The 27,445-nt window shown below is 37.1% G+C and overlaps 4 protein-coding genes and 1 long non-coding RNA gene across 9 annotated transcripts; 2 read left to right on the forward strand and 3 right to left on the reverse strand.

The window, feature by feature from the left end:
* Positions 1-588: 588 nt before the first annotated feature.
* LOC103466021 (proteoglycan 4-like) lies at positions 589-2,808 on the reverse strand. The gene is made up of 2 exons (XM_008411299.1): positions 2,703-2,808; positions 589-2,116 (listed from the first exon to the last, which is right to left on the reverse strand). The coding sequence occupies exon 2, from the start codon at positions 2,107-2,109 to the stop codon at positions 1,237-1,239; it is 873 nt and encodes a 290-aa protein (XP_008409521.1). The 5' UTR covers positions 2,110-2,116; positions 2,703-2,808; the 3' UTR covers positions 589-1,236.
* Positions 2,809-2,842: 34 nt separating this feature from the next.
* On the forward strand, positions 2,843-5,269 carry LOC103466022 (uncharacterized). Its single transcript, XR_533908.1, has 2 exons — positions 2,843-2,930; positions 4,419-5,269. It is a non-coding gene; the product is annotated as an uncharacterized LOC103466022 (long non-coding RNA).
* Positions 5,270-5,485: 216 nt separating this feature from the next.
* LOC103466025 (modulator of retrovirus infection homolog) lies at positions 5,486-7,621 on the reverse strand. Its single transcript, XM_008411305.2, has 3 exons — positions 7,387-7,621; positions 7,187-7,289; positions 5,486-6,253 (listed from the first exon to the last, which is right to left on the reverse strand). Exons 1-3 carry the CDS (start codon positions 7,488-7,490, stop codon positions 5,906-5,908), a joined length of 555 nt encoding a protein of 184 aa, XP_008409527.1. The 5' UTR covers positions 7,491-7,621; the 3' UTR covers positions 5,486-5,905.
* neto2b (neuropilin (NRP) and tolloid (TLL)-like 2b) lies at positions 6,269-19,317 on the forward strand. 5 transcript variants are annotated; one of them, XM_008411302.2, is made up of 13 exons: positions 6,269-7,229; positions 11,450-11,600; positions 12,690-12,746; positions 12,845-13,003; positions 14,121-14,369; positions 14,925-14,972; positions 15,101-15,228; positions 15,506-15,607; positions 15,876-16,002; positions 17,365-17,478; positions 18,150-18,280; positions 18,594-18,686; positions 18,783-19,317. In XM_008411302.2, exons 2-13 carry the CDS (start codon positions 11,591-11,593, stop codon positions 19,233-19,235), a joined length of 1,671 nt encoding a protein of 556 aa, XP_008409524.1. In that variant the 5' UTR covers positions 6,269-7,229; positions 11,450-11,590; the 3' UTR covers positions 19,236-19,317. The 5 variants fall into 5 exon arrangements, with proteins under 5 accessions (XP_008409524.1, XP_008409526.1, XP_008409523.1 ...); XM_008411304.2 differs by lacking the exon at positions 6,269-7,229 and having other exon boundaries at positions 11,300-11,600; positions 12,737-12,746; XM_008411301.2 differs by lacking the exon at positions 6,269-7,229 and having other exon boundaries at positions 11,301-11,600.
* A 3,593-nt stretch (positions 19,318-22,910) lies between these two features.
* Positions 22,911-27,397, reverse strand: LOC103466026 (transmembrane protein 116). Its single transcript, XM_008411307.2, has 12 exons — positions 27,015-27,397; positions 26,883-26,926; positions 26,349-26,412; positions 25,721-25,849; positions 25,109-25,213; positions 24,963-25,012; positions 24,756-24,881; positions 24,623-24,668; positions 24,431-24,502; positions 24,148-24,301; positions 23,983-24,062; positions 22,911-23,417 (listed from the first exon to the last, which is right to left on the reverse strand). Exons 1-12 carry the CDS (start codon positions 27,066-27,068, stop codon positions 23,268-23,270), a joined length of 1,074 nt encoding a protein of 357 aa, XP_008409529.1. The 5' UTR covers positions 27,069-27,397; the 3' UTR covers positions 22,911-23,267.
* Positions 27,398-27,445: the final 48 nt, after the last annotated feature.

A 27,445-nucleotide genomic window follows, 5' to 3' on the forward strand; every position in this document is an offset into this window, starting at 1 on the left:
GTACCCCTTTGTGGTACTTTTGACAATCTCAATGATACTCATTAACTTTGCGACTTGCAGCCCTTGTTTTCTCATCCTTGCATGACTGTACAGTCTTTGTGGTTAAAGAAAAAGTGAAGGCTAAAACTTCTTTATTCCTTGTTTTCTATTATAAAGTCTCGGTTTTCGTTTGGAATTCCAGTACTTGCCTCTTCAAAATGCTTGTACAAGATGCTGGGATAGCAATGAAGGCAGGGGCACTGTGGTGGGAGAGACATCTGAAGAGCAGATTTCTCATGGACTGAAATGCAGTTAGACTGAAGACTTTTGACCCAGACCCTCGAAACCCTCCTTCCTCTGGAAAGAATGTGGCCCAGGCTCTCCCCCTTCTTGCGTTTTCTCTCCCTCGAGACGCTGGAAAAGCATTAGTTCTCTTACATGAAATGAAATACAGAAGCTATAATTTGAATAGCATGTCTGACCTGCGTCACATGCATGTACTAGTGTGCAGCAAGATGTTCTCTCTTATTTAAGAAACAAAAGTAATTAACTAGTTTACTTGCTCAAAAATCAGTATGTGCTGTTAAATAAATGGGCAGCAGGACCATAGAAGAGATATACCACTTTTATTTTCACAAGCAAGCCACTATTGAATAAAAAATTACAATCATTCCATTCAGACTAATATGTGGAAGTGTAAACACTACTTCTTTAATGCATAAATAGTTAGTTGGTAGTTCTTTCCTGGTATGTGCTCCAGTCTTTAAACTGGTCATTTTTGGTTTGCTAGTCCTGCTATCTGTCGTTTGGGTAAGACATCGTTAGCTGGTTTATGATGACCAGGCTAAAGGACACACATAAATTTTCCTTAAAAATAATTAACTTTTATCTTTCGTACACAGTGGTTCTCACTAATTCCTTAATGCGCAGGAGATGGGTTTGAATATTTGGTTAATGAGTTTGCACAGAGGAAGGCCTCTGTTGTCTTGCATTATGTCCTTCTGTTTTGTGCTGTTTGAGCCTATTTACATCCCATAGCCAAATCTACTGGCTACTTAAATTGATTAAGAGCAAAAAAAAAAAAAAAAAATGGAAGTCCAATGTGTTGCACAGCTCTTTTGGTTCAGTTAAAAAGATATATTTGGCATTTGTCTTAAGAGCAATTGGGGTGGAAAGTTAAAGTTTTTTACCCATTTAGAATATGGTTTCACAGAATAAAATCTCCTTTTGCTTGTTTCATGGATGTCTTTGATGGATTCACATTAACTCCATGGATGTGCTCATGTCTGTTATTGAAGTGTCATCAGGGATCTTGACTTCTCTCGGAATGATGTCACTGAGAAGGTCATTTTCTTTCAGCCCAGAGTTTTTCAGGAGTTCGCTAACATTTTCCACGTTGATGTCACTCCCCAGCGTCTTCAGACACTCTTCAGCCTCCACCCCTGTTGACTTCTCCAGAAAGTCTGAAGTGAGTTTTTCTGGCTCTGCTGTGGCACTGTGCTCACTTGCTGACACATTCAATGACTCATCTGGATCCAGATGGATGGTGGTTGGTGAGGAAATCACATCAGGGACACCAAAATCAATCAATGGTGGCGAAGAAATTACTGGATCAGTTGAAGACTCTTGGTCTTGGTGCTGCACTACATCCTCGTCTCTGAGCCCCGTCGGCTCAGAGACGAGGTCAGTGTCAGCCTCTGACTGCAAAGCAGAGTCAGGTTCTGGAACATCCTCTGGGTTCGGAGTGATGGCAGCTTCGGCTTCCTCTGTAGCTTCAGGTTTTGCTGGTGCAAACGATCCTGGTTCCAGAGGATTGGTGTCTGAGACCGCAGCTTCAAGCTGCACTGGAGCTGGAGTTTCCTTTGCTAGTAGTTCAGACCCTGCATCTTCTGGTGGGGCCAAGGTAACAGGACTTTCTTCCTCTTTCCCCTCTGGTGCACATTCATATTTTGGTGGTTCTTCTACCAACACATCTAGAGTCTCTGTCCTAACAGCCTCCTGTTTTATCGCAGAGTCTGCTGTTGGTTTAGGTGTCGTCGATGACTCCACAGCAGGCTTCTGTTCACTGGCTGCTGCAGCAGCAGCACTGCTGACAGGGGCTTCTCGCCTTCTGCTGAACTTGTTTCCCATGACGAACCTGTGCAATTTGTCAAAAATAAAGAGTGAAATTGTTTGAAATAGTTATAGTAAAGAAAATAAAAACTTTCTGATAGGCAGATTTTACTGAGATTATCAATTGATGATTAAGGAAAGACTTCAAAAGTAATCTAATAGAGACATGGATGATAAAGTGATCAGGAATTAGTTAACTAGAGAAGTTTTACTTGTTTCTTTATACTTGCTTGATAGTTAGTTGACAAAGCCTAACATATTATCTGAAAGTACTCAATATGAATTCACAACCTCGTGAGTACATCTGAGGCACAATTGACAAATTCCTTCTGGTTAAACTTTTCCAAAATACTTTGAACTGCATTTTCCCCCATTCGAACGACCAATCTCGTGTCCCCCAAACTCTTTAATTTGGCTATTACCTAAAAAAAATAAAATAAAATAAAATCTGATATTTTTGTTTAATAAAGTAGAACGGAGAACGGAATTTTTCAGACGACCCCGCCTCCCGTTTTGTTGGGGAAAAAATTTTAATAAAATCATAGTTGTTAAAACTGCCCAATTTGAACGTGCTGGTTAATTCACATACCACATAGCGATTCTCCACTAACCTTTAACAAACTCCTTGATGTTGCAGTTAAATTAAAGCTGGTCAAAGTGCAGATGATCACTCAGCTCTCAGCAGAAGTCCGTGCGCCGGAGTGCCTGTCGAAGCGCGCACCAGCTGGGCAGAACCCGAGCCGTGCGCGTTCGCGGCGAAAGCGTGCGCGCTCAAACCTCAGGCCGCTCAGCTTCGCAGCAAACACACCGACTTCTGTGTGAACCCTCTTCCTGTGAAAGTAAGTAAACACACCAGAGCAAGACAATTTTGCTAAACATTTGATTATGCCTACAGATCAACAACAACTTTAATTTATTTCAGGAAATTGTTCAGTTTTTGATGGAACTGTCATTTTTATTTTGTCCATGAAAAGAACAAATTTAGACGTTGAATCAGAATCTATCTAGCACTGCCAAACGATTTAAAGTTAACTCAAACTATCTTTAACGCATAATAACGTGCAACGTTTTAAAGTGATTGTGTTGTGAAGTAAACGCGATCAGCTGATCTACATATGACTTTTGTGTCTTATGAGATAAGTATCACTTTCATAAGCCATATTTGAGGAACAGCCACGGTGCAGAAATTAGGGATGTTTTGGAAATAATACTCTACTATATTATGGAAGGTATATTATATCATTAAGTAAGTACATCAATGTACCATGAATAAAGGTTGAATTTAATGTTTAAATAAATTGTTTAATAGATAGTTTGCTTAACGTGTCAAGTCATAAACATGCAAACCGATTCAGATAGTTAATTAAATGTGTTTTTAATTATTTTATAGTTCTTTTTCCTGCAGCATTACCATGAAATAATTTGATCTGTCAAACACACCCATCAAAATCGAGGAGCTCAGCTTCCCAAAATAGCTCAAGTCCTACGTATGAAGTGATTTTCATGTCTTTGAATAAATTCTAAATAGAACTTAGGCCTGGACTTTGTATCTCAACATTATAAAGCAGCAACCAGCATTTTCAGAGCAGTTTGTTGCTATGTGGATTTCTGATGTGTGTAGACTAAAAATAAATAAATTTTTGCCTCCCCAGACCAGAGTGCCATTTCCAACCTTTGAGGTCTTCAGGGGACCTGAGGAGATAAATTTACTAATATAGGTGACATTTGAAGGATGTTATGTGATATGGATTTTATTTAGAGATTTTAGATTTGCAGAGGAAAAGTCCATATGAAGGCCAAAATTTTGAAATTTTGAAAGCCACGAACCAATTTCTTTTCATGTCATGAAAATACACCACTTTGTGTTGACAAATCATTTACATTCCCATTAAAATACATCAAAGCAACATGACAATAAAAAGTTTAAGGAAAATAAGTCTCACACAAGGCAGTGTGCAAACCTGACATTATAGCTCCATGTATAATGACATGAGAAATAGTCTTATTCATTATTACACTCTTTTCTTTCTATTTACAAGTGCAATGTATCTTGATTTTCAAATATAGTTTACCATTTCAGGCTTGCCCATTTCGCATTTTAGGAACCGCTGTTGTGTCCAAGTTAACTGCTGCATATTGCCACCTATTTTTTGAAAAAAGAAATTGTGACAAAAATTAAAAATGAATTTAAAAAAATCACCACCTCTTTCTTGAAAAAAATTACACTGGCAAAAATGACCTAGTCAATTATTTTAGGAAGGTGATAATATTCTACCTTATTGTTTTAAATGCCTGCTGTCATTGATTTTTGTCAATATCTATATTAGGTTTACAGATCCAGAGTGCAGAGCCGTTCCACATGGCCGGCCTTTCAACAAGGAGTCCAGGATTAAAGTCTATTGGGATTTCCGTGCTGCTTCTGGTCATCCTCCTTCAAGTCTTGCTGCTGCACTTTCCTGGTGTCTTCATCCACTCCGAGAAAGTCCTCATCGGCCCTGTAATCTTTTGTGAAAACAATCAACACGGTGAACTAATTTGTAGTCAAACGGGATGGTCAGATCACTCTGGTCAGAAAATGTACAGTATTGAAGCGATGCTCGCTCTGTGTTTTTATGTTCCAATCGTGCTTGTGGCCTTTGCCCTGCTCTGCATGCTGCTAGCTACTTACGCCAGAGACAGAACAACACTCCGGTGCAGCATGGTCTGCCAGGCAGCATCAGCCCTGCTCACTCTGGGAGGCATCATTACGTTTTTGGCATATTTTCACTCCTACTTGAGTTGGAAAGACATGACACTTTGGTTTTATTTATGTGTTGGTGTAGAGGTAGAGTTGATTGTCACAACTGTACTTACAAGGGTTTTAGGACAGAAGCTGACTTCTGACTGGGAATAAACGGATTCAGGCTGCACCAGATTCCACAGGACCACAAGATTAACCTTATTTTATTTGTATTGTCTGTGTTAAAATCGTATTGCTGATGTATATTATTACCTATGCTTGAAATGATTTACTTTAGTAGATCAAGTTTGTTTTTACTGCTGTACCAATGAGATGTCTGGACAAGCTCTTTTGTAAGAGGATAAGAATGAAAATGTGACAAAAAAACAAAGCCATTATCAGTGTTGTACCTTCAGATGTTAAATCTCATAAACTGTGTTTACAAAAAACCCTCCTGAAGTATGTTGTCAGGCTCCAACTTTGTTTATAACAGTTAATTCATACTGCACTACTTAAGTTAATAGCTACTGGTGTTGTCAAATCATTTACAGTCTCAATAAAGTACTTTGAAGTTTACAGTTACGACATAATAATATTAAATGTTTATGGGGAATGAATGTACAGTGAAATACTGACATGTTGGCTTCATGAAAAGAATCTCAAGAACTAGTGGGAAACATAGTAAAAATTTGGTTTATTAGCATTGCTAATGGTTAGAAAAACAAATAAAATGCAAATAATTAGAAATGTGCATTCCTAATGGTTTATATTTGACTTAAACAGTCATATATGACATGTTTTAGACTTTCACCTGGATGATCAGGATATATGTAAACTATTACAGTTCACGTAAGAAAATTCATTCTTAGTGATCAGATGACAGCTTTACATCCTACAAATTCAGTGACATCACAGTTCAAAGATGGACACACTTTAGATTTGTCCACCGCAGTGACGTCCATGTCAATTATTGGATGTTTATTCCCAAAACTGATATTAATTTCTACATTTGGTGTCATCTCTTAAATTAAGAAATTTAGCTGCGGTATAAAATACTTAAAATTTCCTTAAAAACGCTTTTAAAAACATATTCAGTCAGGTAAAAAATATTTCTCGTACAAGCTGTAAAGCATCGTCTTCCTCTGCTGCCGTCGACAGTTGCTCACTTTCTTTGTCAGCTTGCAAATTGTTGTTGGGTTCACAGTGACCTTGGGCAGATGCTGATCTCTCTTCTTCGGGCTCAGGATGCTGTGCGTTCCTGCAGTAGGGTACAGTTTCCACCTCTGTAATGTCCAAGTCTGTTTCTGAAACGTATGTCATTTCCAGGTCATCACAGCAGTCTGAGGACTCTTCCTCTAAAGGCGACGTCACTGGCTTTGATTTTATCTCCGAAGTGCCTGGGTCTACTTCCTTTCTGGAGGTGGGATTTGCTTTTCCTTCAACCTGTGTTTCAGAGGGAGGGAGGAACATGTCAAAGTGATATTCTGCCTGGTTTCTGAATAAACTATGCACACACAGGAAGAAAGCATTCATAATTCATCAGACCAGGATGTTTTCTTCCCTTGTTCTGTGATCCAGGTCAGATGGTCACGTCTTCACGGCCTATGTGCATCAGTGAACCTTGGCCAACCACTTTCCTGTTCCTGGTTCATAATTGTTCTTCACTTCTTCACTTGGTTCACTATTTAACAAATAGAGGCCGCTGCAGACTGGAGACATGTCACCAAAGCTATAATTTTGGATATGCTTTGACCCAGTCGTCAATTTGGCCCTTGTTAAACTCATGTCAATCGTTGCCCTTTTTTCCTGGCTAACTTTGAGGACATAATGTTAACTTGATTTCTAATATTTCCCAGCTATTACCAGGAATTATCAGCGTTATTCACATAACCTGTCAGAATCCATAATGTTGTATTCCAACAGACATATTGTTACCTTTCTAAAATAATGTCCTAAGTCATTTTCTTTGCCAAAAGTGATCTTGGCAAAAATAAAAAATAAAAAAAATAAATCACCATGTCTTTCTTTCCAAAATTACGTTTGGAAAACATGAACTAGGCCATTATATTAAACTATGTGCAACTTCATCATCACATTTATACAGCTCACAACCTAACACCAAATATTAATAAACGTCTGAGGAAGAAATGATTCCAAAATACTCCTCAAAAAAATGGCATAAAACCAAAACATTTTGGTTTTCTTTAAATTTTGCTATTGTTGTATTGTTTTATATTTTCACTTTCTAAATATAACAGTTTTTAAAAAAAATTTATCAGTAATGTCTTTTTGTAGGTGATACACCCGTTTTAACAGATTTGAGCATCAAAAATCGAAGTTAAGAGAAGGAAAGAAAATCATGCAAAACAGTGCCACCTTCTGGCGAAGCGGGAACGACGCATCCTCGTAGGAACTCTGGGTGAGAAACGAAACAGCAGCTTCTACCAACTCCGCCTCGTTCATGCAGTAAAACGTAGCTCTGAGGACAAACCAGTGCGTAGCTGTTAGTTGGACAAGAGACAATTAACCACAACTGAATCCTAAAACTGGCGAACTATTGTTTTCTTTGTCGCTACCTTGGACCTCTTCTTTTTCTCTGACTCTTCAATGGCGTCTTTTCTTTCACTTTAACCTCTTTCTTTGCCATCCACGAAGGAAGCGCCCGCTGTTTTTCCGCCATGTTTGACGCTAAAAAGGGCACATTCTCTTTCCAGTTTCAGAATTTACATTCAAGAATGGTCAGACCGCCATCATATTTTTGGTAGTGAAAGAATCAAATAACGTGTTCTGTTGTCAAATGAGACAAATAGTCTCCTTAGCGCCACTCACAGTTGGATTCAGTGCATTGCAACCTTGTGATCAGCAACACCCAAACACTACGAAACTGGCTGAGACAAAACTCTTTCTTTAGATTGCATTATAGTTATTTGCTCTTTGAGGAAAAACAAATATTACATTTTTAATTTAATAAAGTAATTTCATACTTTTTGTTTTATTAAATTGACAATATAGAAAGTTTCTGCAATATCTTAAAACACCTCATTTATTTATTTTACATTACAACCCAAGCGCTGGAGGCTTAATCTCCAAGTCTCCAGCAGTTCTGTATCAGATTTTCACTTTCTGTCACTCTGCACACAGGGCTGCYATCTTGTATTTGGCCCTTTTAATTATCTCTCTTAAGCTTCGACGCGCAAGTGCTTAGGCCTTGATTGCAAAGAGCAGCTTTGTATATTTGACTAAATTAAAAACGGGAAAAGAAGGTTGGGAAAAAAAAAAAAGAAATCTCAAGTCAGCCAGCGTGTTACACACACAATGTAATTTCCCCTAAAGCTTTCGAGTCTAGTGCATTTTAGGAACAACAAATAATCAGCGGCTTTAACTGGTAAATACAACTGGAGCAGAAATCCTCAGAATCTCTCACGACATCTGTGTTATTATTTACAGCAGATAGCTCTTAGCGACTGAACCACAGATCACGGATGACTATTTACCACAGTAGATATGCTAGACATGTGCAAAGCTGCATTCAGTTGAAAAAAAAAAGCAAACAAACCTTCTATTAAAAAAAAAAAAGCAATAAAGCAGCAAATCTAACACTGAAAAGATTGCCAATAATACCTCATTGCTCAGTTAAGCACATAATAAAAAAAATATCAATACATTAAAAAAAAAAATCCATCTGCATAGAACTGAGTTTAGCATGGGACTCATCCTCCCCCAGGCTTCCTGCCACATCCAAAGATCAGGCTGTAAGAAGATTTCTGTGCACTAATGGCATAAATCTTGTCGCTGCTTTTCTTGCATGCTGAATTTCAGCTCAAACATGACCAGAAAGTCTTAAAGTTACTTACATAAGAGCATCAGTATGACGGTTTTCTTTATTACACATCTTATGTTACTGTCACAATGTTTAAGAACTGGAATGAAACTCAAAAAGTTAAACATGTAATTGTGCAAACATTTATATGTTGATATGTTTTTTTTTATTTTTTATTTTTACTGGAAATTATAAATTCATTAGCAGAGTTCTTACATACATTTTACCTGATCTATTCTGAATCTAATCTGGGCTTCTGATACCTTGATCTTAAAGTTATTGCAACAGACTTATCCCTGCTGTGACTAAGTGTCATTATCATTGGCCATCTGTCTCAGAAAACTAGAAAATCGGAAAGCCACATTGCGATTGGCCATATGGTGCAGAAGAGCACCGGCTTAGAAAGAGTTTGATTCATTGAAGGTTTTCCAGCTGGCTCAGATAAAAAATCATTTTATCTGTGCCAGCAAATATGTATAAAATCCAAAATCAAATTATTGGATGTTGGTGCAAATATTAGAAGACAATAAAATAAAAAGACAATAAAATAAAATAAAATAAAAAGACAATAAAAAAGACAAAATATTACAAAGACAACAGGACAAATCACTTAACACCTACATAAGGAAAGCAACTTTTTTTGTTTTTACTTACTTAGTTGTGAAAGCTGGATTTTGAAGTAAACCTGTCCATGTTTTAATGCAACCTTAAAAAAGTCATATTCTGTCCTTTGTCTTGTCTTTTTGTATATTTTCTCTTTTTCGGACCATTGGAAAATTCCTGTAGATTATCAGTTTCCCAAACATTTAGATCAGTTCAAAGTCACTTAAATCTCCTTTCTTCCTCATGCAAATGCTCAGTTTGAACTTCAGCAAATATCTTATCTACCTGAGAGGATTTTTATTGCTGCCATTTGATTGGTTGAAATTAAACAAGTGTACTAAATAAAGTGGCCAATAAGTGTAGGATATTTTTTCAAGGTAGAACAAATAGCTCAACTACTGCAACTGGAATTGAGCATAAAAATATCCGATGAAGAAACGTCAATTTAAAGACACAAGCATGGGATTACAGATAAATCAGGGGACCATAATCTCAAATATCTATGAACAAGAAAACCTTATCCCACCAGTGGTTTTACTTAAAAGTCCTTGTCAAGACTTACACCGCAAGATTCTCTTTCTGATATTTGTCTAATGGGGTCAGTTTGTTGTATAACTTTTTCTAATCTGCTGTGTTGTGAGGGGGGGAAAAAAAGTTCAAAATGAGTCCCTTGTGTAGCTTTATGGCACATCTGTAAAAATCAGTGTGGTTGATAGATTGGAGTGTAAGATGCTTGGAGGGCTCGCATTTGTTTTATGAGGTCAGTTATTTCCTGTCTTTGTGTAATCTATTGTCATACGGGCCGGAGATAAGAACAGAGTTTAGCAGCAGCTCGTCCTGCCTCATGATATGTCTGCATCTGTCTAAGAATCGGGTATTTGTGTTAACTCTCAGGGTCTCGACCTCCTGGGACAGCGCAGCTCTGAACTCTAAGCCGGAGTTCTTAGTATTATGCTGAAAATCATCAATAGTGATGAGTAAATTTCAAGTGTATAAGTTCATGTGGATGACGGCGTGTTATTTAGCAAACAACTTTGAAGGTCCTCCAAGAAATATAAAAGTAAAATGTAAATTACACACTGACTGTACAAATAAACAACTTGCTTATTTGCAGCTATGCTGTTTTTTATGCATTTAAACACTGCCCAGGTCGCATACATAAGAGTTATTAGTTTTGACATAATCTACACGGTAACATCTGATGCTCAGAGACAATACAATCTGAAGGACATGTGAGAAGAAGGAGCAGGGAAATGGGATGTTTGGAAGCCGCTCCACCATGTGGAAGATGGGATCTCTTGCCAAAGTAGCTGAAACTGATCAAAAACAAAAAGGTAAAATGCTAAACTGCTGGTCCCATAGAAGTTGCATTAAATTAATTAATGGTTTCTACTAAGTAGCGCTTGTATTTTCTCAGTTTGAACAATCTGTTGACATGGCGAGACTGTCAAGCAACAGCTGTACTGATTCCAAGAAAGTTTATTTGTCCCACTCCATTATACTGTCACACATGACATGACTCAGTACAGCTTGTAATTCTCCTGTTGAGATAATGACTGATCTGAAAGGGTCAGTCAGAAGTTGGAGGATGCATTAGATAGTTGAGACAAAACCTCCAAATCAGTTTAATTTGATCTAAGTGTGACTATTCAGGTTCTTCTTTGGTTGGGTTGATATCCACATCACTTCTAGATTCAGCAGATCTTAAAATCTTTAGTTGTCTAGAAATGTCCTCAAAAGTCTTTTCCAGCTTGTGTAAATCTTTCGGTCTCCTTACATATTCACTATGTTCGACAAAACTGACTCAAATAGATCATTTCAAAGCTCCAAGTTAAAGTTTCTTAGAAACCGGTGCTTTTGTTTGCTTTTAATTTTAAAACACAGTGAAAATGCCTTTCCTTCCTGCAAATGGCTCAACTAAATACTTCAAAAAGGGAATTCCCAGCTTAAATAACTAACCCAAAGCAGGACACGGCTGTGTTATCAAATAACTTATAACACTGCTATGATGAGGCACATGCGCAATCATCGTTTCCCTCATCCAGCGCCAACTGAGCTCCGACTTAAAGCCTCCTGCATCTGCAGAGGGATCATCAGTTTATAGGAGAGCAGGAAGCTGAGCTTTGTGGGAGCTGTCTATTTACCCCGGAAACCTGTTATGTCAGGGAATGCCGATTATGAATCCAGACTTTTACCGATGTTTCTTTTCACCCAAGGCCGCCTCACTCTGATGAAAATGTGGAGACCGGATCTTGAAAATCAGTAATGTCACCATGCGCTAATCCGAAGCCCAGACTTAAAAGGGGATGTGTGGGACACGCAGTGGGTAGAGTTTGAAAATAAAGTCCAGCTAAAATATGCATGCAGGTGAGTGAGATCAATCTGTTTTCTTTGATATGCTTTCTTGCTCGAGCGATTGAGGTGGATTAAAGAGTCGCGGGGGCTTCTTTAATCTGGCAGCTTTCTCTTTAGACACTTATTATGTTGCTCACAAACCTATATCTGTCATTTGCAGTTTAAATCCACTGGTCACAGGGCATCTAGTTTAAGCTTCTTAGATTCATTTATTTAACGTTTTGCATGTTTAGCACTGCTTGTTCGCTTTAAAAAGAGAAAGAATTAATTTTAAGTCAAATGTTAATTGATTTTTTTTCTTATTTTARCTGAGTTAAAACTTWAAATTTTGCCTTCCATTTTCATTATGATCAAGTGTAAAGACATTGTAATGAAAGTTAGCATGTTTTCCTTATTTTATTATTACTGTATTGACAGTTATCTTTTTATTTATATTTTCAATTACATTTGTGCTCATTTAAGTGGTGCAGCACATGGCAGCATTAAAGTGAATATGAAGAAACAAGAAAACTGATTAAAAAGTATGTATAATCAGGCAACATCTTAATGTTGTAAGTAAAAAGAGGTTTAAAGTTTGTAGAAAATACTTTTGAATCTTCTGCACATTAAGCGTAAAATAAGATCAGATGACTTTGGTCAAGATATTCAAAGGGCTCTCAGCAACTTTTGGTCAGCAGGAAACTCACCTGTTTAAGTTTCATTTGATTATAAAGTGCAGTGTGTGAATTATGCCACGTGATTTCTCTGTTTACTATGCGACGACCCTGCATTAACTCAAAGGTGCCAGGTTGTCAACGGTTCTGCCCTTCATTTAAGCTCTAAAGCAAACTGAAGAAAAAAACCCCCCCCACACAATAGGATGTTGGCAAACGACAGAGCAGAGAAAGCAAACAGATGGTAAAAGCATCAAAGTCTTACGCTCCATGCTGGATGTTGAACTCCTTACCTCTGACCTCTTATATACATCAAGAGATTCTGCTAGATGCACCAAGACATCAACCATGGGAAAGCAAATCCTGCTAAGCTCTCTCTATCTTTCTCTTATTCCTTGATTGTTCCCCTCCTCACTGTGGCATCGTGTGCTGATGGCTTCTCGTACAGTCTGGATATTCCTCCTATTCACCAAAGAGGGATTTTCTCTTGCACAGAAGATTAAAGGTAATTTTTGTCTTCTCATTGACGTTTATCCTCTTTAATAGGAGCGCACAAGTGTGTASACATTCCCAAGTGACTGAAGACGTTTATGTMATTTGTAGATGGAGGWGCAGGACCTAAAGGAAGCAGACTCCCTGAGCAGTCGAGGAACAACCGTCACTGTGGGACCTGGGTTCGGAAATCAGATGGTGGAAGCTTCARCTCCCCGAACTACCCAAATACGTACCCTCCGAACAAGGAGTGCCTTTATGTACTGGAAGGTAATAACTCTTAATTAGTTATCGACTGTTAAAATGACAAGTTTTCTAATGTAAAAAAAAAAGACTGTCATAATATTTCAAAACTTTATACTCTTTATTTATTTTGGATTTTGCAGAGTTTAGAAAGAATTAGAAAATATCTTAATGTGTAAATGTATCAGTCAGGAGGAGAGTGAAAACACATCAACAGCATTTTATATTTATAACCCAGTAAAACAAATACCACGAGAAAATGTGGTACATCAGAGTCATTACAAAGCTGTACATTTTAATTTGCTGGATTCTCCACATGTGGAGARAGAAATAAGGTTAGAAAACAAAGAAAAAGATCAGGATTGTCTAAAAGCTTTTCAAGTCTTGTGGCAGAATGGGTGATGGTCTGATGAAGYCAAGTTTGAACTTCTGTGGTTTTTGACACAATCCCACCAAGTATTTACATCATTCTCACAATAATGATGTGAGAATGATGCTGGGGATTACTTTTCAGATGAAATACAGTTATTTTAGGCAGGAAGGAAGATATAATTGAACACTTTAATGCCAGTCAGCCTTGACCCAAGAGATTCCAATATTTTCCTAAAAACAGAAGATAAAGTGAGCTTTTGTTTTTGATAAACGTCATAGTGAATCCAAGCATGCATTCAAAATTAACATCATTGTCTGGCCAATCAGAGTACAGAACTAAATCTGAGGGAAATCTGAAATCTTGATTTGCATTTTCAGAGAAATTGTACAGGATACATGTCACATTAAGTGGAAGAAGTTTTGAAATGATTATATTTTGGCCTCAGTTGTTTTACATAGCAAAAACGTACAAYTTAACCAGGGTGTGTACAATTTTTGGATCAATTGTTGGTTTTTATTTAAGCGTATTCTGGACATGTTTTTATAGATTAATGAGCATGAACTTCATTTGCTGATGTCATAGTCTTTCACTTCACCTGTTTACATTCCTTTGTATATATAGGTTAAATTAAATCTGTTCTGGCAAATAGGCAAAGGTAGTTTAAATGCATTTTGATTGTTCTTTAAAACACTGTTTTATTAATAATGTTAAATCCCAGATTGTGGTTTGTTGCAGAATAAATAACACACTGCTCTGCTCATGTTTCTGCAGCCCTGCCCCGTCAGAGGGTCGAGCTTCAGTTCAGCAAGATCTTCCAAATCGAAGCGTCTTTTGAGTGTCGGTTCGACCACATCGAGGTGAGGGACGGTCCCTTCAGCTTCTCAACGCTCATCAATCGTTACTGCGGCACAGCCAATCCCGGCCGGATCCTCTCCAGCGGACGCTTCATGTGGATCCGGTTCTTCAGTGATGATGAGCTTGAGGGGAAAGGATTCCAGGTCCAGTATACGTTTACTGCAGGTGAATGAAATGCATAAAGTCGGTTTGGTTATTTCTTACAGATGCTTCGGTAACACTTTATTTGAAGGGGTGTGCATGAGACTGACATGACACTGTCATAAACATGACATAACACCTGTCATGAACATGAAGAAGTCTTTATGAATGTTTATGACAGTTGTCATGAAGTGTAATTCGGTAATTAATGACACTTTTAATGCAAAGTTGCTCTAAAAGTTGCATAAAAAGTCCATTAAAAGTGCCAACTTTGCATGATTTTGTAAATTATGATGATTTAATGCAAAGTTGGCATTTGTAATGGACTTTCAATGCAACTTTCAGAGCAACKTTGCATTAAAAATGTCATTATTTACCAAATGACACTTCATGACAACTGTCATAAACATTCATAAAGACTTCTTTATGTTCATGACAGGTGTTAYGTCATGTTTATGACAGTGTCATGTCAGTCTCATGCACACCCCTTCAAATAAAGTGTTACAGAAACTTCATTTTTATTTACTTATTTTTTTTCATACATAAAAAAATACTCTGTTTCTGTACTTTTCTGCAAAGATCCTGAATTTCATCTCCATGTAGGAGGACTTTTAAACCCCATCCCAGGTAGGTCAGCCACAAGTCATATCTCCTTATTAGATTAGGCTATCMGTCAATGTCCTGAAGAAGTTAGATTWTGTCTGCTTATCTCTTTTTATGCTCCTTGATTATGTTTTGTGTCTGCTGTGGTTCAGATTGTCAGTTTGAGCTAACTGGGTTTGACGGCGTGATCCGCTCCCACCAGGTTGAGGAGGAGAACAAAGTGATGCCGGACCAGGCAGTGGACTGCATCTGGACCGTACAAGCCCCAATGAAGAGCAGAGTACGGCATGTGGCMTGTTTAGTTTTTGCCTACACCAATTATCTCCTAAATAAGYGCTTCTTCTATACATATAGAAATAGGGAATAGCCTGTAAGCATAAACTCATGAGTGAGATAAAGAAATGGGATTTATCTGCAGAACAATGAGTCTCCAGCCAGTGCGTACTTTATTCCAGCATTTTCWGCTGCGAAAATAGCAGGATTTACATGTTGTGACACCATATTAGATTAAATAGTAGCAATCCCACRGATTTTTGTCTTTTTTAAATTTCTTTCAGATTTACCTGAAATTCTTGGAATATCAGATGGAAAACTCTAATGAATGTAAGAAGAATTTTGTGGCTGTTTATGATGGCAGTAGTGCCATTGAGGACCTCAAGGTAAATACCCCATCTAACATTTTAGCATATTTTAAACAGAGATGCACCCATCGATGAGCCAGAGAGTGGAATCAGCTTTTTTTTTTTTTCAATCATTTTTATTTTGATTGATTCTAATCACTAGTTGGTTCAATTCTGGAAAATGAATATTTTTTTACTTCATTAAGTACATCAAAACTGGGCACTCCTACCACTCACAACGTTTAATAAGCTCATTAATCTGCACACTATATGTATTTTGATGAAAGTGCTATGCGGTTTCTTGCAGGCCAAGTTTTGTAGTACAGTTGCTAATGACATCATGCTGGAGACTGGTTTCGGAGTGGTGAGGATGTGGGCGGATGAGACAAGCCGTCTAAGCCGCTTCAAGATGCTGTTCACAGTTTTCTCTGACCGTGAGTTCCTCCTTCACATTAATATTTGTCTCTCTTTGCATTTTTCCCTAGTCAGTTTAAGAAGCAGTTCAACGTATTTATTCAGAGACATAACTATTAGATCTGTCACAATACATTCATGTGGTTACATTTAATCACTGCATCTTAGAGTGAGGTTAAGTTTAATATTACTTAAACCACAGATCATTTGGCCTTTAATTTACACTTTAAGAAGCAGTTACATATGATCATGTTTGAAACTAGTACACCCCACAGCAGCCTGTTTTATTAACATATTTKGACATATARATATTTAGAGGGAGATTTCAGTAATGTAAACTTTTAAAACACAATAAATAAATAMATTTTAAAACCAACAAATTATAAATAAAATCTACAAATTTTACATAGGTATTTCAGTTAACCAATATTTTAAATTAGGTCCTATTTGAACCTCTGCCATTTAGTTTGGTTGACTGTTGAACTTTTACAATGTTCAGACTGGAAAAGCTGTCTGAAGCATCCAAAATTAGTGTTATAGATGCTGGGAAGAGAGTTACAAAGGTGTAAGTAAAATGTTCAATTCAGAAATTATATTGTGGCTCCAAATGAAGGACATTTAAGATTGCCAACATTAACAGCACTGACTTTCTGAGCAGGTTCATCCCGAGAGCCGACTGCAAGATGCTGACAGAAATTTCTAAAACCTTTAAATGTCATTAGAGGACCTACAGCTTCTGGACAGATGAGTMTAAAGCTGAACTATTTAGACAGCAGAACACAGRACCTATTTASCAGAGAAGTTACATTACAGGAAAGAAACCCCAAACCAGCTGTGAAACAAAGACCTGGAAGTGTCATGGTTTTGGGGATGCTTTACTGCCCCATAAGCAGACCAACTCTCCCTCATATAACCCACCATTAAATCCACCTGAGGTTGCTTGAGAAAAATATAAGATCAGCTGTAAAAATACTGAAGCTGAAGTAGAACTGAAACCTAACACATGACAGTGACCTGAAATGTCCCATTTAAAATATAAAACGGGCTGCACATGCAAAAAGCAAACCAATAAACATCTCCCTGCTGAAAGTGAGAATCAAAACATTGTCGTTAATTTTTCCTTACAATATATATAAAAAAGTAATTTGTTTACTTTACTGAGTAAAACATGGTCAAATTTATGCTTACCTGTAATCATATCACTTTTTTAAGCGATAAAGAAAAACAAACATATCTGAGCATTTATTATGAAAGTACTGAATAGTAAGTAAGGCATCCAAAGTTTTCTACCTGACGGATGTTCTTTACAAGTACAGCTGAACTTGAATAAACTGTCTATAACTGGCTTGTCTGCATACAACACCACCGTGTCTGTGTTTTAGCTCCCTGTATTGGCGGTGCGTTCTTTTGCCACAGCAACATGTGCATCAACAACTCTCTGGTGTGCAACGGCGTACAAAACTGTGTCTTCCCCTGGGATGAAAACAACTGCCAAGGTACCGCAGTTCTGCCAAAACACTGCCAGAAACATTGCTTCTGCTGTTTGACAGATACTGGTGTCATGTCATGCCTGTACTTCTCTGCAGTTCTAACATCAAGATGCCAGAGTTGTGTGAAAAATTGTACACTGAATCCGCAGAACAACACATAGTAGGAATTCTTTGGAAAATTCCTCTGTGTGGGAAACTCGAAAGCTTATCATCTTGGCCTGTTTTACATCTAAAAACAATAAAGATTTTCTGGGTCATTCGGTCAGGGTCAAGAAAAAGCGGATCCTCTGCCAGTTCTGGGGTTTTAGCATTCAAATTTTCAGGTATTCACAAAGTTTGAAAGCTTTCAATCTGACTTCATATGTACTAAACCACTCGGGACGATTCCAGAGTTACAATATTTATCAGTTGAAGAAAACATATGACTGAAAAAGTATGTGACAAACTTAACATGCAAAATATGTAAAACCCTAGAACTTCAGTTTTATTTTTACCATGACTTTAAGCAGAGAACTCCTATTGAGGTGAGATTTACTGCAGATTTCCACATTTTTATTCAACCAAGGTTCCAAATTGATACCGATATAAACTGACCTGTGGTGACAAGCTAATGACTGTAGTAGAACCTCTGATATTTTCTTCTTGTCTTTACATATTCCTTCATGTCTACATTCCAGAGAAAAAGAACAAAGTTGCTTTCCTTCAGATCACAAAGACTCAGGGAACAATCATCTGCATTTCCACCGGAGTAGTGATGTTACTCCTAATTTTCTCCATAATGGTGCAAGTCAAGCAACCACGAAAAAAGGTAATCAAAACCTTCTGTCTTTCATTGTATGACCTTTTCAAATCAGGACATAATAAAGTAATCTAGTCTCATTTAGAGTGTGCTTATTTTTTTTCCCCACACATACACATCTTTTCGTTTTGATTTGTTTCTTTCATAATGACATTGTAGAATTTGTAACACATTGTTGTGTTTTTGATGTTTGATTTAAACAGTTTTATAGACCTGATTATTACAGTTATGTCCTGATACATACAGACCTAGAACTGAAAGAGGGTGTACTTTCTTTCAACCACAACTGCATGTATGAACTGCTCTCGATCATATTTTCAAGGTAGTGATACGTAAGAAAAAACTGTTCCAACATCCTCACCTCCAGAAGATGTTTGACCCCCAGCACTACGAGCTGTTTTCTATCAAAGACAAGGTTAACTTCATAACTTTAATCACTTACCGACATACCTATAATTTTCTTTATGTGCATATTAAAACGATATGCCTGATCTTTTTATTGTTTTTTTAGGAGATGTCTGGAGACTTGAGGGATCTTTCAGAGGAACTTCTGTCCCTCCAGGCTCTAAGGAGATCTTCGTCGGGCTCTCGTTGCGTTCACGAACATCACTGCGGTTCACAGGGATCTATCAATTCCCTCAAACTCGGCCACAGTTCAAATGTCTTGGGCAAGACGCCCTTGGAGCTCCCCCCATTCAGAAGGGACAGTCAGACCGCTGCGCCGCCTTTCAGGGACATAAACAACAGTTTGCGGAAGAAGAGCTGGCCCAGTTTAAAACAGAGCCGAATGCAGAGCCACCCTGCTATCAGGGATCGAGTGCTGTGGCAGCAGGACAGAGTTATGGAAGAAGACGACGAGGAAGAGGAGGAAGAGGGGAGGTATGATCTCTATGTCAGAAGAGCAGGAAGCCGAAGGGGAAAATATGACATGGCTCAGCAAAGATCTCATTCCATGGACTTTTAACATGAGAAACATCACAAATTACAGGGATTTAGAGACAGTTTTGTGCTCATGTGAATAAAACATAAAGATAAAAGCAGATTCACCTTGTTTGCCATTGTACTTGTCTATTTTCATGAAGGTTGCAGCACAGTGTTTGGTTAAAGGGCATGTGAAAGTGAAACTTACGGACTGCCGAATCTTTCTGGAAGTGGAAACAGTCAGTGACTGTTTTTGGTGCTTTGTATCTTTCTGCCCAGCCGGGGATAAAACCACAAAGGGTCACCTTTGAAGATGTTTTGCCTGAAAAAGTTTTTTTGTATTGGTAATTTGCATGCTTAATCGTGGAAATGGTGCCCCCATATGATGTGGATTGTGTAAGCACTGTCAGAAGATAGTCTTAAAAAACAACACTTTTGCATTTAACTTGACTTTCCACATCATCTTAAACATTTAGACTGGTTACAATGGAATATTACAACTGACCAGGTTTTAGGATTTATGAAACCTTTATGTGAGAGCACTAAACAGAGCATTTTCAATGGTTTCATGGGATTAGAAAAATTTTAAAGTGACTCAAGCATAAAAAAGTACAGGATATAGATCAGTGAAGCATACGTGGGATTATTCTAAAGTGATTATAGATGCTGTTGTATAGACCGTATGACTTGTAAAGCCCAAGTGTGAAAAATTGAGGATTCTTAGTTTTCACACATTGAGATGCTTTCTGTTTCTCTTTTTTGACAAGTGTGTTTAGGATGTTGAAATGCTTCAACATAAAGTGTAATTTTAATGGACAAATACCTCATGGTTTTTATTTGAGCCATCAACATAAATTATCCAAAAGTGTCTTCCCAGTAGTGAGAATGATTTTGATGTGGTTTCTTTTAACAAGTGTGTTTACAGGTCCAGAATTTACCCCATATAGATATCCCACTGGCATACAGACCTAAAACACTATAAATTTGCGTGATATATTTCTCATTTCACGACTGACAGTTTGAATTTATGCCATTCCGCACATGAGATAAGACCATTTAACATTTTAGCAGGAATAATCAACATGAAAATAAAATCCAGAAGTTACCTTGAGTTAGACTTTGTATCGTTTGGGTCAGTTTTGAACAGTGTAAACATTAAAAAATAGAACATTTTTATTGTTCTTTATTGATGACCATCCTAGGATTGTTTTTATCTGGTATTCAGGGCATCCACAGCCACATCATCTATAAAACCTGTGAAGTTTTTATTTGGGACATTTCAAATTAGTCCAGCTCAGTTATTATCTTTAGCAAATTCACTTGGTGGAAAATTATTACATCAACAGCTGTCATGCAGACAAATTATCAGGGCTTTTTAGTGCCATTGCGTCTGCTCTTTGGCGTTATACAGGGTTTTGACCTTTGGTCTGTTGTGCCCAAGAATCACTAGCGTGTTGAGGATGTTTACCAACATTAATTTTATAAATGAAAATGGTATTTTAAAAAACACACCATGGAGTTATCAGCAGTAAGAAGATGGTGTATCGGACTCTTTGGATCACTTTGTCCGTATTCAAGTGTCCATGAATACGCATTGAATCAGTGGAGCATTATATAATAGACAGCACAGTTGAAAGTGAAACTAGGTCAACAGATACACCCACTGCAAATGAATTACCTTTTTACAGCAGGAAAATGACTCATCAATTTGTTTCTGAGATAAGGTAAGCTGTACTTGATGAAGAATAGATCGACCTTTTCTCAGCGAATTTACTGTTCAAGAACTGCTTACGGCATTTACTCAATCTGAAAAACAAAAAAAAATTGGGATTTTGCCGTTGCCCTGGGTAACTTTCTCATACAATGGAGGGATATCTTCGACGATACTGTCAGTAAACATACACTAGTTGAAGTATTTTCAGAAGCTTCAGCTGATCATGTAAATAAGATTTTGTTACTCTTTTGACTCCAAGCAAACAATGTCTTTGACATTAATGAGAAGCCAGTCTTTAATTTAAATGTGGGTTTGGCTGATACTAATAAAAGTTTGGTAACACATTATTTGAAGGGGTGTGCATAAGACTGACATGACACTGTCATAAACATGACATAACACCTGTCGTGAACATGAAGGAGTCTTTATGAATGTTTATGACAGTTGTCATAAAGTGTTATTTGGTAAATAATGACACTTTTAATGCAAAGTTGCGCTGAAAGTTGCATTAAAAGTCCATTAAAAGTGCCACGTTTGCATGATTTTGTAAATTCTGATAATTTAATGCAAAGTTGGCATTTTTAATGGACTTTCAATGCAACTTTTAGAGCAACTTTGCATTAAAAGTGTCTTTATTTACCGAATGACACTTCATGACAACTGTCATAAAGATTCATAAAGACTTCTGTATGTTCATGACAGATGTTATGTCATGTTTCTGACAGTGTCATGTTAGTCTTAAGCACACCCCTTCAAATAAAGTGTTACCAAAAGTTTTAATCTTCATAAATCTTTATATCAGATCTCTTAAAAATACTAAGTTGTGTGATTTTAGGCAAAAAAATACTCAAAGAGAGCTTTTACAATGTAGAGGAGAATAACAAAGCCACAACCTTTTGTAATCACCGGCTTAAAACACGGTTTAATTTTAGTGTAGCTGGTGAACAGTTAGGTAACAATTTTGTAAATGATTGATGGCCATAAAACCTGCATTTACCTCAGCAGGTGACACACCCAATTCTTCTTCTTAGCTTTGATACTGGCAAAAACAGAATCATTGATAAAGGTATGTTTGTCATGGTCAATACTAATAGCAGTTGACCTAACAGTCATGTTTTGGCCTTATAACTATTTCTAATATTTGACTGTGTCTACAGCTACTTTGCCAGTTCTAGGGTGCAGTTCATTTTGCGTTAGAGTTTCTTAAGTCATTCCGACCCGTTCAACAAGATGCCAAAACACATTCTTTAAAGATGTTGATCCATGTTGACATGAGAGCATCAAGCAGTTATAGTTTTGTCAGCTGTATGTCCATGGTGCAAATCTCCTGTTTTTCCCTTCTAGATTGATATCTGGTGAGTGTGGAGTTGAGGTAGCCATCAGAAGATGGGCACACTGTGGCCAAAAAAAAAAAAAGATTTGGAAAACGCTGCAACTGAGCATGAACAATTCCTTTAAAATACTGTCAAAGGAACACCATCACCTTAAAAACATGCAAACATGGTCGGAGAGTGTACAGTACACCCAATATGTGTGTGTGTGTGTGTGTGTGTGTGTGTGTGTGTGTGTGTGTGTGTGTGTGTGTGTGTGTGTGTGTGTGTGTGCGTGTCCCATGTGTGACCCTAGCTACTTAAACATGCACAGCTCCTTTTATGAGATACGTTAACAGCTGTGGTTACACAAAATTGTGACAGCGCAGATATAGTGTTCTCCTTCAATTCTGGCACAACTCAGCATTCCTCAGTACTCCAGCACTCAAAGAATCCAAACATTGGACTTGCTGCCGTAGCACGTGTTTGTGAAATGACATAACTTTGGCTATTAAGAGCACACACATCACAGGATTCACGTGAATTCTCTTTTAACAAGAAGATTGAAAACTCACAAGTCACCGATTGGTTGGTCATAGAAACATTTTAATTATCAAAATGAATAAATACAAAATGATAGACATACCAATTACAAAACACTTTAAAGACAATAACAGAAAATTTGTTTTTTTTCTAACTTAAAACATCTATACATCTGTATATACTGATAAAGAGAATACCATATATCCTCAACACATTTAAGCCTAAATTATAATGATATAAATACGACTTCAATCAAAGGATGACAAAATTCACACAGTAGTTTCAGAAACATATGAATAAGTTTTTCCTTCATTAAAAATACAATCTTTTTAACATTTTCAGTTCACAAATTGAGTTTGTGTTTCAGGCTTCACAGCCATGTCGTCATAAAGTGTCCAGTTTGTCTTTCTGAGATCAGTGCTCCATGTCAGAGCATAACATCACTACATTCTTTTTTATTTATTTATTTATTTATTTATTTATTTATTTATTTATTTATTTATTTTTGTCAGTAACGAAAAGATTCCTCAAAGAAGGGAGTCTTCTGTTTATATCTCAGCAGAGGTGTGATTTCCCCAAGAACAGCTTCTGTGAAGTTCGGTCGTCTCCAGGCATAGACCATGCTGTTTAGGAGTCCTTGGAGAGACATGGTGGCAGCCTAAAAATAATTATAGAAATATACAATGTTGAAAAAACAAACTCAACTTCTTCTGAACAGTTAAAATTCTAAAACCTAATTGACAAAAGAAATTTAGGTAGTGATTTCTGAAGGGTCTGTGACAGCAACAATGCTTTTTAAGCTGCTTATCACTCGAAAATGGGAATTAAGAAACATTAATGGATGAGAATGCGCAATCTATATCTACAGTGTTTAACAGACCATTGTACAGTTAGCATTTTAAATGGGAATGCCTCAAATGGATACGTAGTCAATGATTGACAAAAAGAAAAAAGAACTGAGTGAAAACTTTGAGTACAAAAGTCACAATCTGAATTTGAATAAGTTTGTCATTACAAAAGCAACTTCAACTCTAACTCTGCTAACTCTCATGTAGCAGCTTTCAGTTCAGTTTTCCATGGCCTTCCTCATGCCTTTTTAATTTTCACCCTTTTTGCAGTAATAGAAATTAATACATAGAAGCAACAACTTTGAACGTAGCTGAAAAAGCTGTAAACAATTATGGCATATGGCATCTTATATCAGAAGCTCTAACGATACAAACCTGTATCAAATATAGTCCATATAAACTGTCTTGTTTAACATTCATTTGGATCCAGGGAGCAATCAGAAGAAGGAGGAGTGCTGCAGGAGAATCAAGTGTGAAATATTAGTTTTAAAGCTAAAATACAGATGATTGTTGATTTTAATTGTGCGTGTGTGAAAGTACCTGGTGCCCAACAGAATAATATGACCATAACAATATTTCGTGCTGTAGAAAACACTCTTTTCAATTGCCTTCTTAAATGCCCATCTCCCTCCACAGGGAAGAGTCCAACTTGCATGTATTTTTCATGCCACTTCCCGATTTTCCAATATATAACCTGAAGAAGACAGGAAATAACATCTGTGTCTTTAGCTGGTGTTGTCAAACCACCATTATATTGGAACTATTTCTATTTGAATGAGTTTTTAATGATGATGTTGACATAATCTGAGTGCCGATTACTCACAGAGCAAGACAACATTGCTGTTATCACTGCAATGGCAAGGAAGACTCTGATGAAAGTATTGTGTGTCTTATCCTAAAAAACATATTTAAAAAAAGTTAAGGACATTGTTAGCAAAAAATTATAAATAACCTATGAACAAAATGCAGAAATGGCAGGGAACAAAGTTTATAACAGCAGGTTCAGGACACTCACCACTCCAACACAAGGATCCTTCCAGACATGCAAGAACAAAATACAGCTGAAAAAAAAAAAGATATAAAAATTACACAAAACAAATTCCAATAAATTAGTGTGAGTTTAAATTATGGACCACCTGCATGCTCACCTGTGACAGTACGAGCTGCCGTTATCGCTGAGCCCGTCCTGTGATCTGGGACTTTTAGGAATTAACGTGGCGGGTTTTATCAACAGAGTGCACACATAAACAAAGTAAATGGCAAGTGGCGTCAACCTGTGACACAGGAGAGGTGAAGTCAGCTGCTGCTTCCCTTATGAAATCTTTGGCAAGACAATGGAAAGTTGAAAGACTCACCACACAAAGGCATACAAAGGAATCGCTTTGATTTTTCTCCTACACTGACTCTACAAACCAAGACAGACAGAAAGAGGCATAAAATGGCTAAATATTTAAACATTATGAAATCATTTCAGTCAAAATAAGGTCTTATTTTGCCTCACATGTTCATATTCTTCATCTGCTGCTCTGTCCCTCCAGCCCTGGATGGCATTCCTCGACTTCAAGGCATAAACGATGGCCAGCAAGAATGAAATGAAATAAAATGTCTGGAAGACACAGTTACACAAGAAATCATTCATTTAAGTTATTAAAAGGAATAATCTAAAGTACAGTAACGCATACAAGTATTTAACGCTTCAAGTCAGCTGGGGAGATCAGAGGAGTTTCCGACATTGTTATGAGGATTGTCTTTATTATGTTCTTTCAGGACATTTTTACTGTTTCTACGAACTTTCTACAACTGTAACTTTGTGTGAAGCTTTACCCGAACATAAACCATGTCTGTAAACAAATTGCATAAGAGATGCTGAGTCTTCATTCATTTGTTTTAAAGCTTTGAGTTAAGACCACATAAGCTGGAAGTTCAGCAGTAAATGACAAAAGCCACAAACGCTCAGTGTGAAGTGAAGCAAACTTTTATGAGAGCATTTATTATTTTAACCTAAGATTCGAAGGTTTCCTTCTGTAAAAAAGAAAAAAAAAAAAAAAAACATCTGCCCAGACATGAACCAGCCCTGTAAATGATTTGCGTTGCTGAAAATGCGGTTTCTCACCAGTGACAGCGGGAGGAGGTATGGGCAGACGACAGCACTGAATGGGTGAACTTTGCTTACGACACTGGTATACAGCAGGACGATAGCAGCCAGCAGGTCGGCCAGAGAGAGCTGCACCAAGAGGTGAACCTGTAAAGAAATACTCTTGAAACATGCTGACTTCCTGTAAAACAGTCCTGGTCAGAAAAAACCCAACATCATCATGTTGATGAGTCATGCTCCACCTGAAGCGTTCAGATCCCGTGGAATTTTTTCCAAGTTTTGTCATGTTCATCCACAAACGTCAAGATATTTTATTGAGGTTTTTGTGATAGACCAACATAAATTAGTCCATACCTTTGAAATGAAATGATAATGATTGAGTTTCTTTTTTTATTTTTTAACTTATATTTAAAAGGGCTAGAAGCACTCTTCTTGTAAATTGCTTTGTTACTCCATTCCTTTCATGATTTATCACAAAACTCCACTAAATACAGTATCTTAAAATTTGTGATTGTCTCATGACAAAATGTTAAAAGGTGCAAGTTGTATTAATGCTATTTTAAGTCATTTCACAGCTATGACTTAGTAAAAAAAAATTAAACAACATAAGATCTCAAAAAATAAAAATATAAGAACCTGAACTCACCTGTCCTCTTAGGTGTCTCCATCTTATTGTTGAAACCAGCAAGACTGAAAAACTCCCAGTTATACTGCAAATATTGAAGGAATAGTGAGATTAGAGGAAATCTTTTATTTTAATTTTAAACCAACCCTAAGCTTCCAAAAAGAAACATAAAGGGTAAAAGACCCTTAAATCTTTAAGTTAAATAAAAACAGATTACAACGCTTGAAATGCAAACACAGTAATCTTCGAAGACCAAACATTGAATTTGACAGACTCTACTGGGAATTACTGAGGTACATTTCCAAGTTATGAAAGTCACACAGCTACATTATGTAAGCGCACTTCAAAAATCCACAAACAGAAAGAGCCTTCACTAAGTATGCTGCTATGCAGGTTTCGCAAATATGTCTTGGAGACGTAATGGATTGCCATTAATGAGCTGCAGACACAAAACCATGCTTACATCAGTTTTATTTTGAAATATTCAGAATAAAACTGAATATTCCTGAGAATATTCAGATTTATTCCAGGAAATATAATGAATAATCACAATACCTGAGAGAGAGCAACACTATGTACAATGTAGAGAGATCATTAATCTGAAAAACAAAATGAAAAAAACTTTAAATCATAAGCAGAGTGCCCTTGAGAAACACTGCAAATGCCAAAAAATACTTTCTTAATTACCTGTTTACTGCCCAGTAATCCACTGAAATCCGGAGTAGAATTTGATATATTCATATCGTCACATTCAGTATATCTGCTGCTATGAAATGTGTCTTCATCACAGTCCTCTGTGAAACTGTTTTAACCTGTCACAGGGCACATTCTTTATAAACTTCTCTGTCTTTATCACATGCAGCTGCTGCTTTGACTCCACCTGCTCTGAGGTTTTGTTTAGGTAAGAGCTGTTGGCATCATGGCATTCTTCAAGACAGGAATCCCCTCATGAGCAGTCTTACTTCCAATAAGGATACTAAGTAATTTCCACTGGAACATTTCTTTTAAATTGCTTTAGCAATTGTATTTAATTGAATAAAATAGTAGATAAATAGTAAAAATTATGTTTGCCTCTGCTTGTTTTTCTGCTGCTATATTATGCAGTTGCACAAAATTAC

The sequence above is a fragment of the Poecilia reticulata genome, linkage group LG6, assembly GCF_000633615.1.
Source record: "Poecilia reticulata strain Guanapo linkage group LG6, Guppy_female_1.0+MT, whole genome shotgun sequence".
NCBI lineage: Eukaryota > Metazoa > Chordata > Actinopteri > Cyprinodontiformes > Poeciliidae > Poecilia > Poecilia reticulata.

Bases quoted from the DNA above. Each gene is read 5' to 3' on its own strand.
- LOC103466021 (XM_008411299.1), bottom strand. From the start codon at position 2,109: ATGGGAAACAAGTTCAGCAGAAGGCGAGAAGCCCCTGTCAGCAGTGCT.
- LOC103466025 (XM_008411305.2), bottom strand. From the start codon at position 7,490: ATGGCGGAAAAACAGCGGGCGCTTCCTTCGTGGATGGCAAAGAAAGAG. The intron at 7,290-7,386 runs GTAGCGACAAAG...GTTTGTCCTCAG, and splicing joins AGAAAAAGAAGAGGTCCAAG to AGCTACGTTTTACTGCATGA. The intron at 6,254-7,186 runs GTGGCACTGTTT...TCTGAAACACAG, and splicing joins CGTTCCCGCTTCGCCAGAAG to GTTGAAGGAAAAGCAAATCC.
- LOC103466026 (XM_008411307.2), bottom strand. From the start codon at position 27,068: ATGAATATATCAAATTCTACTCCGGATTTCAGTGGATTACTGGGCAGT. The intron at 24,302-24,430 runs GTGAGTAATCGG...TGTCTTCTTCAG, and splicing joins CAGCAATGTTGTCTTGCTCT to GTTATATATTGGAAAATCGG. The intron at 24,063-24,147 runs GTACTTTCACAC...ATTCTCCTGCAG, and splicing joins ATTATTCTGTTGGGCACCAG to CACTCCTCCTTCTTCTGATT.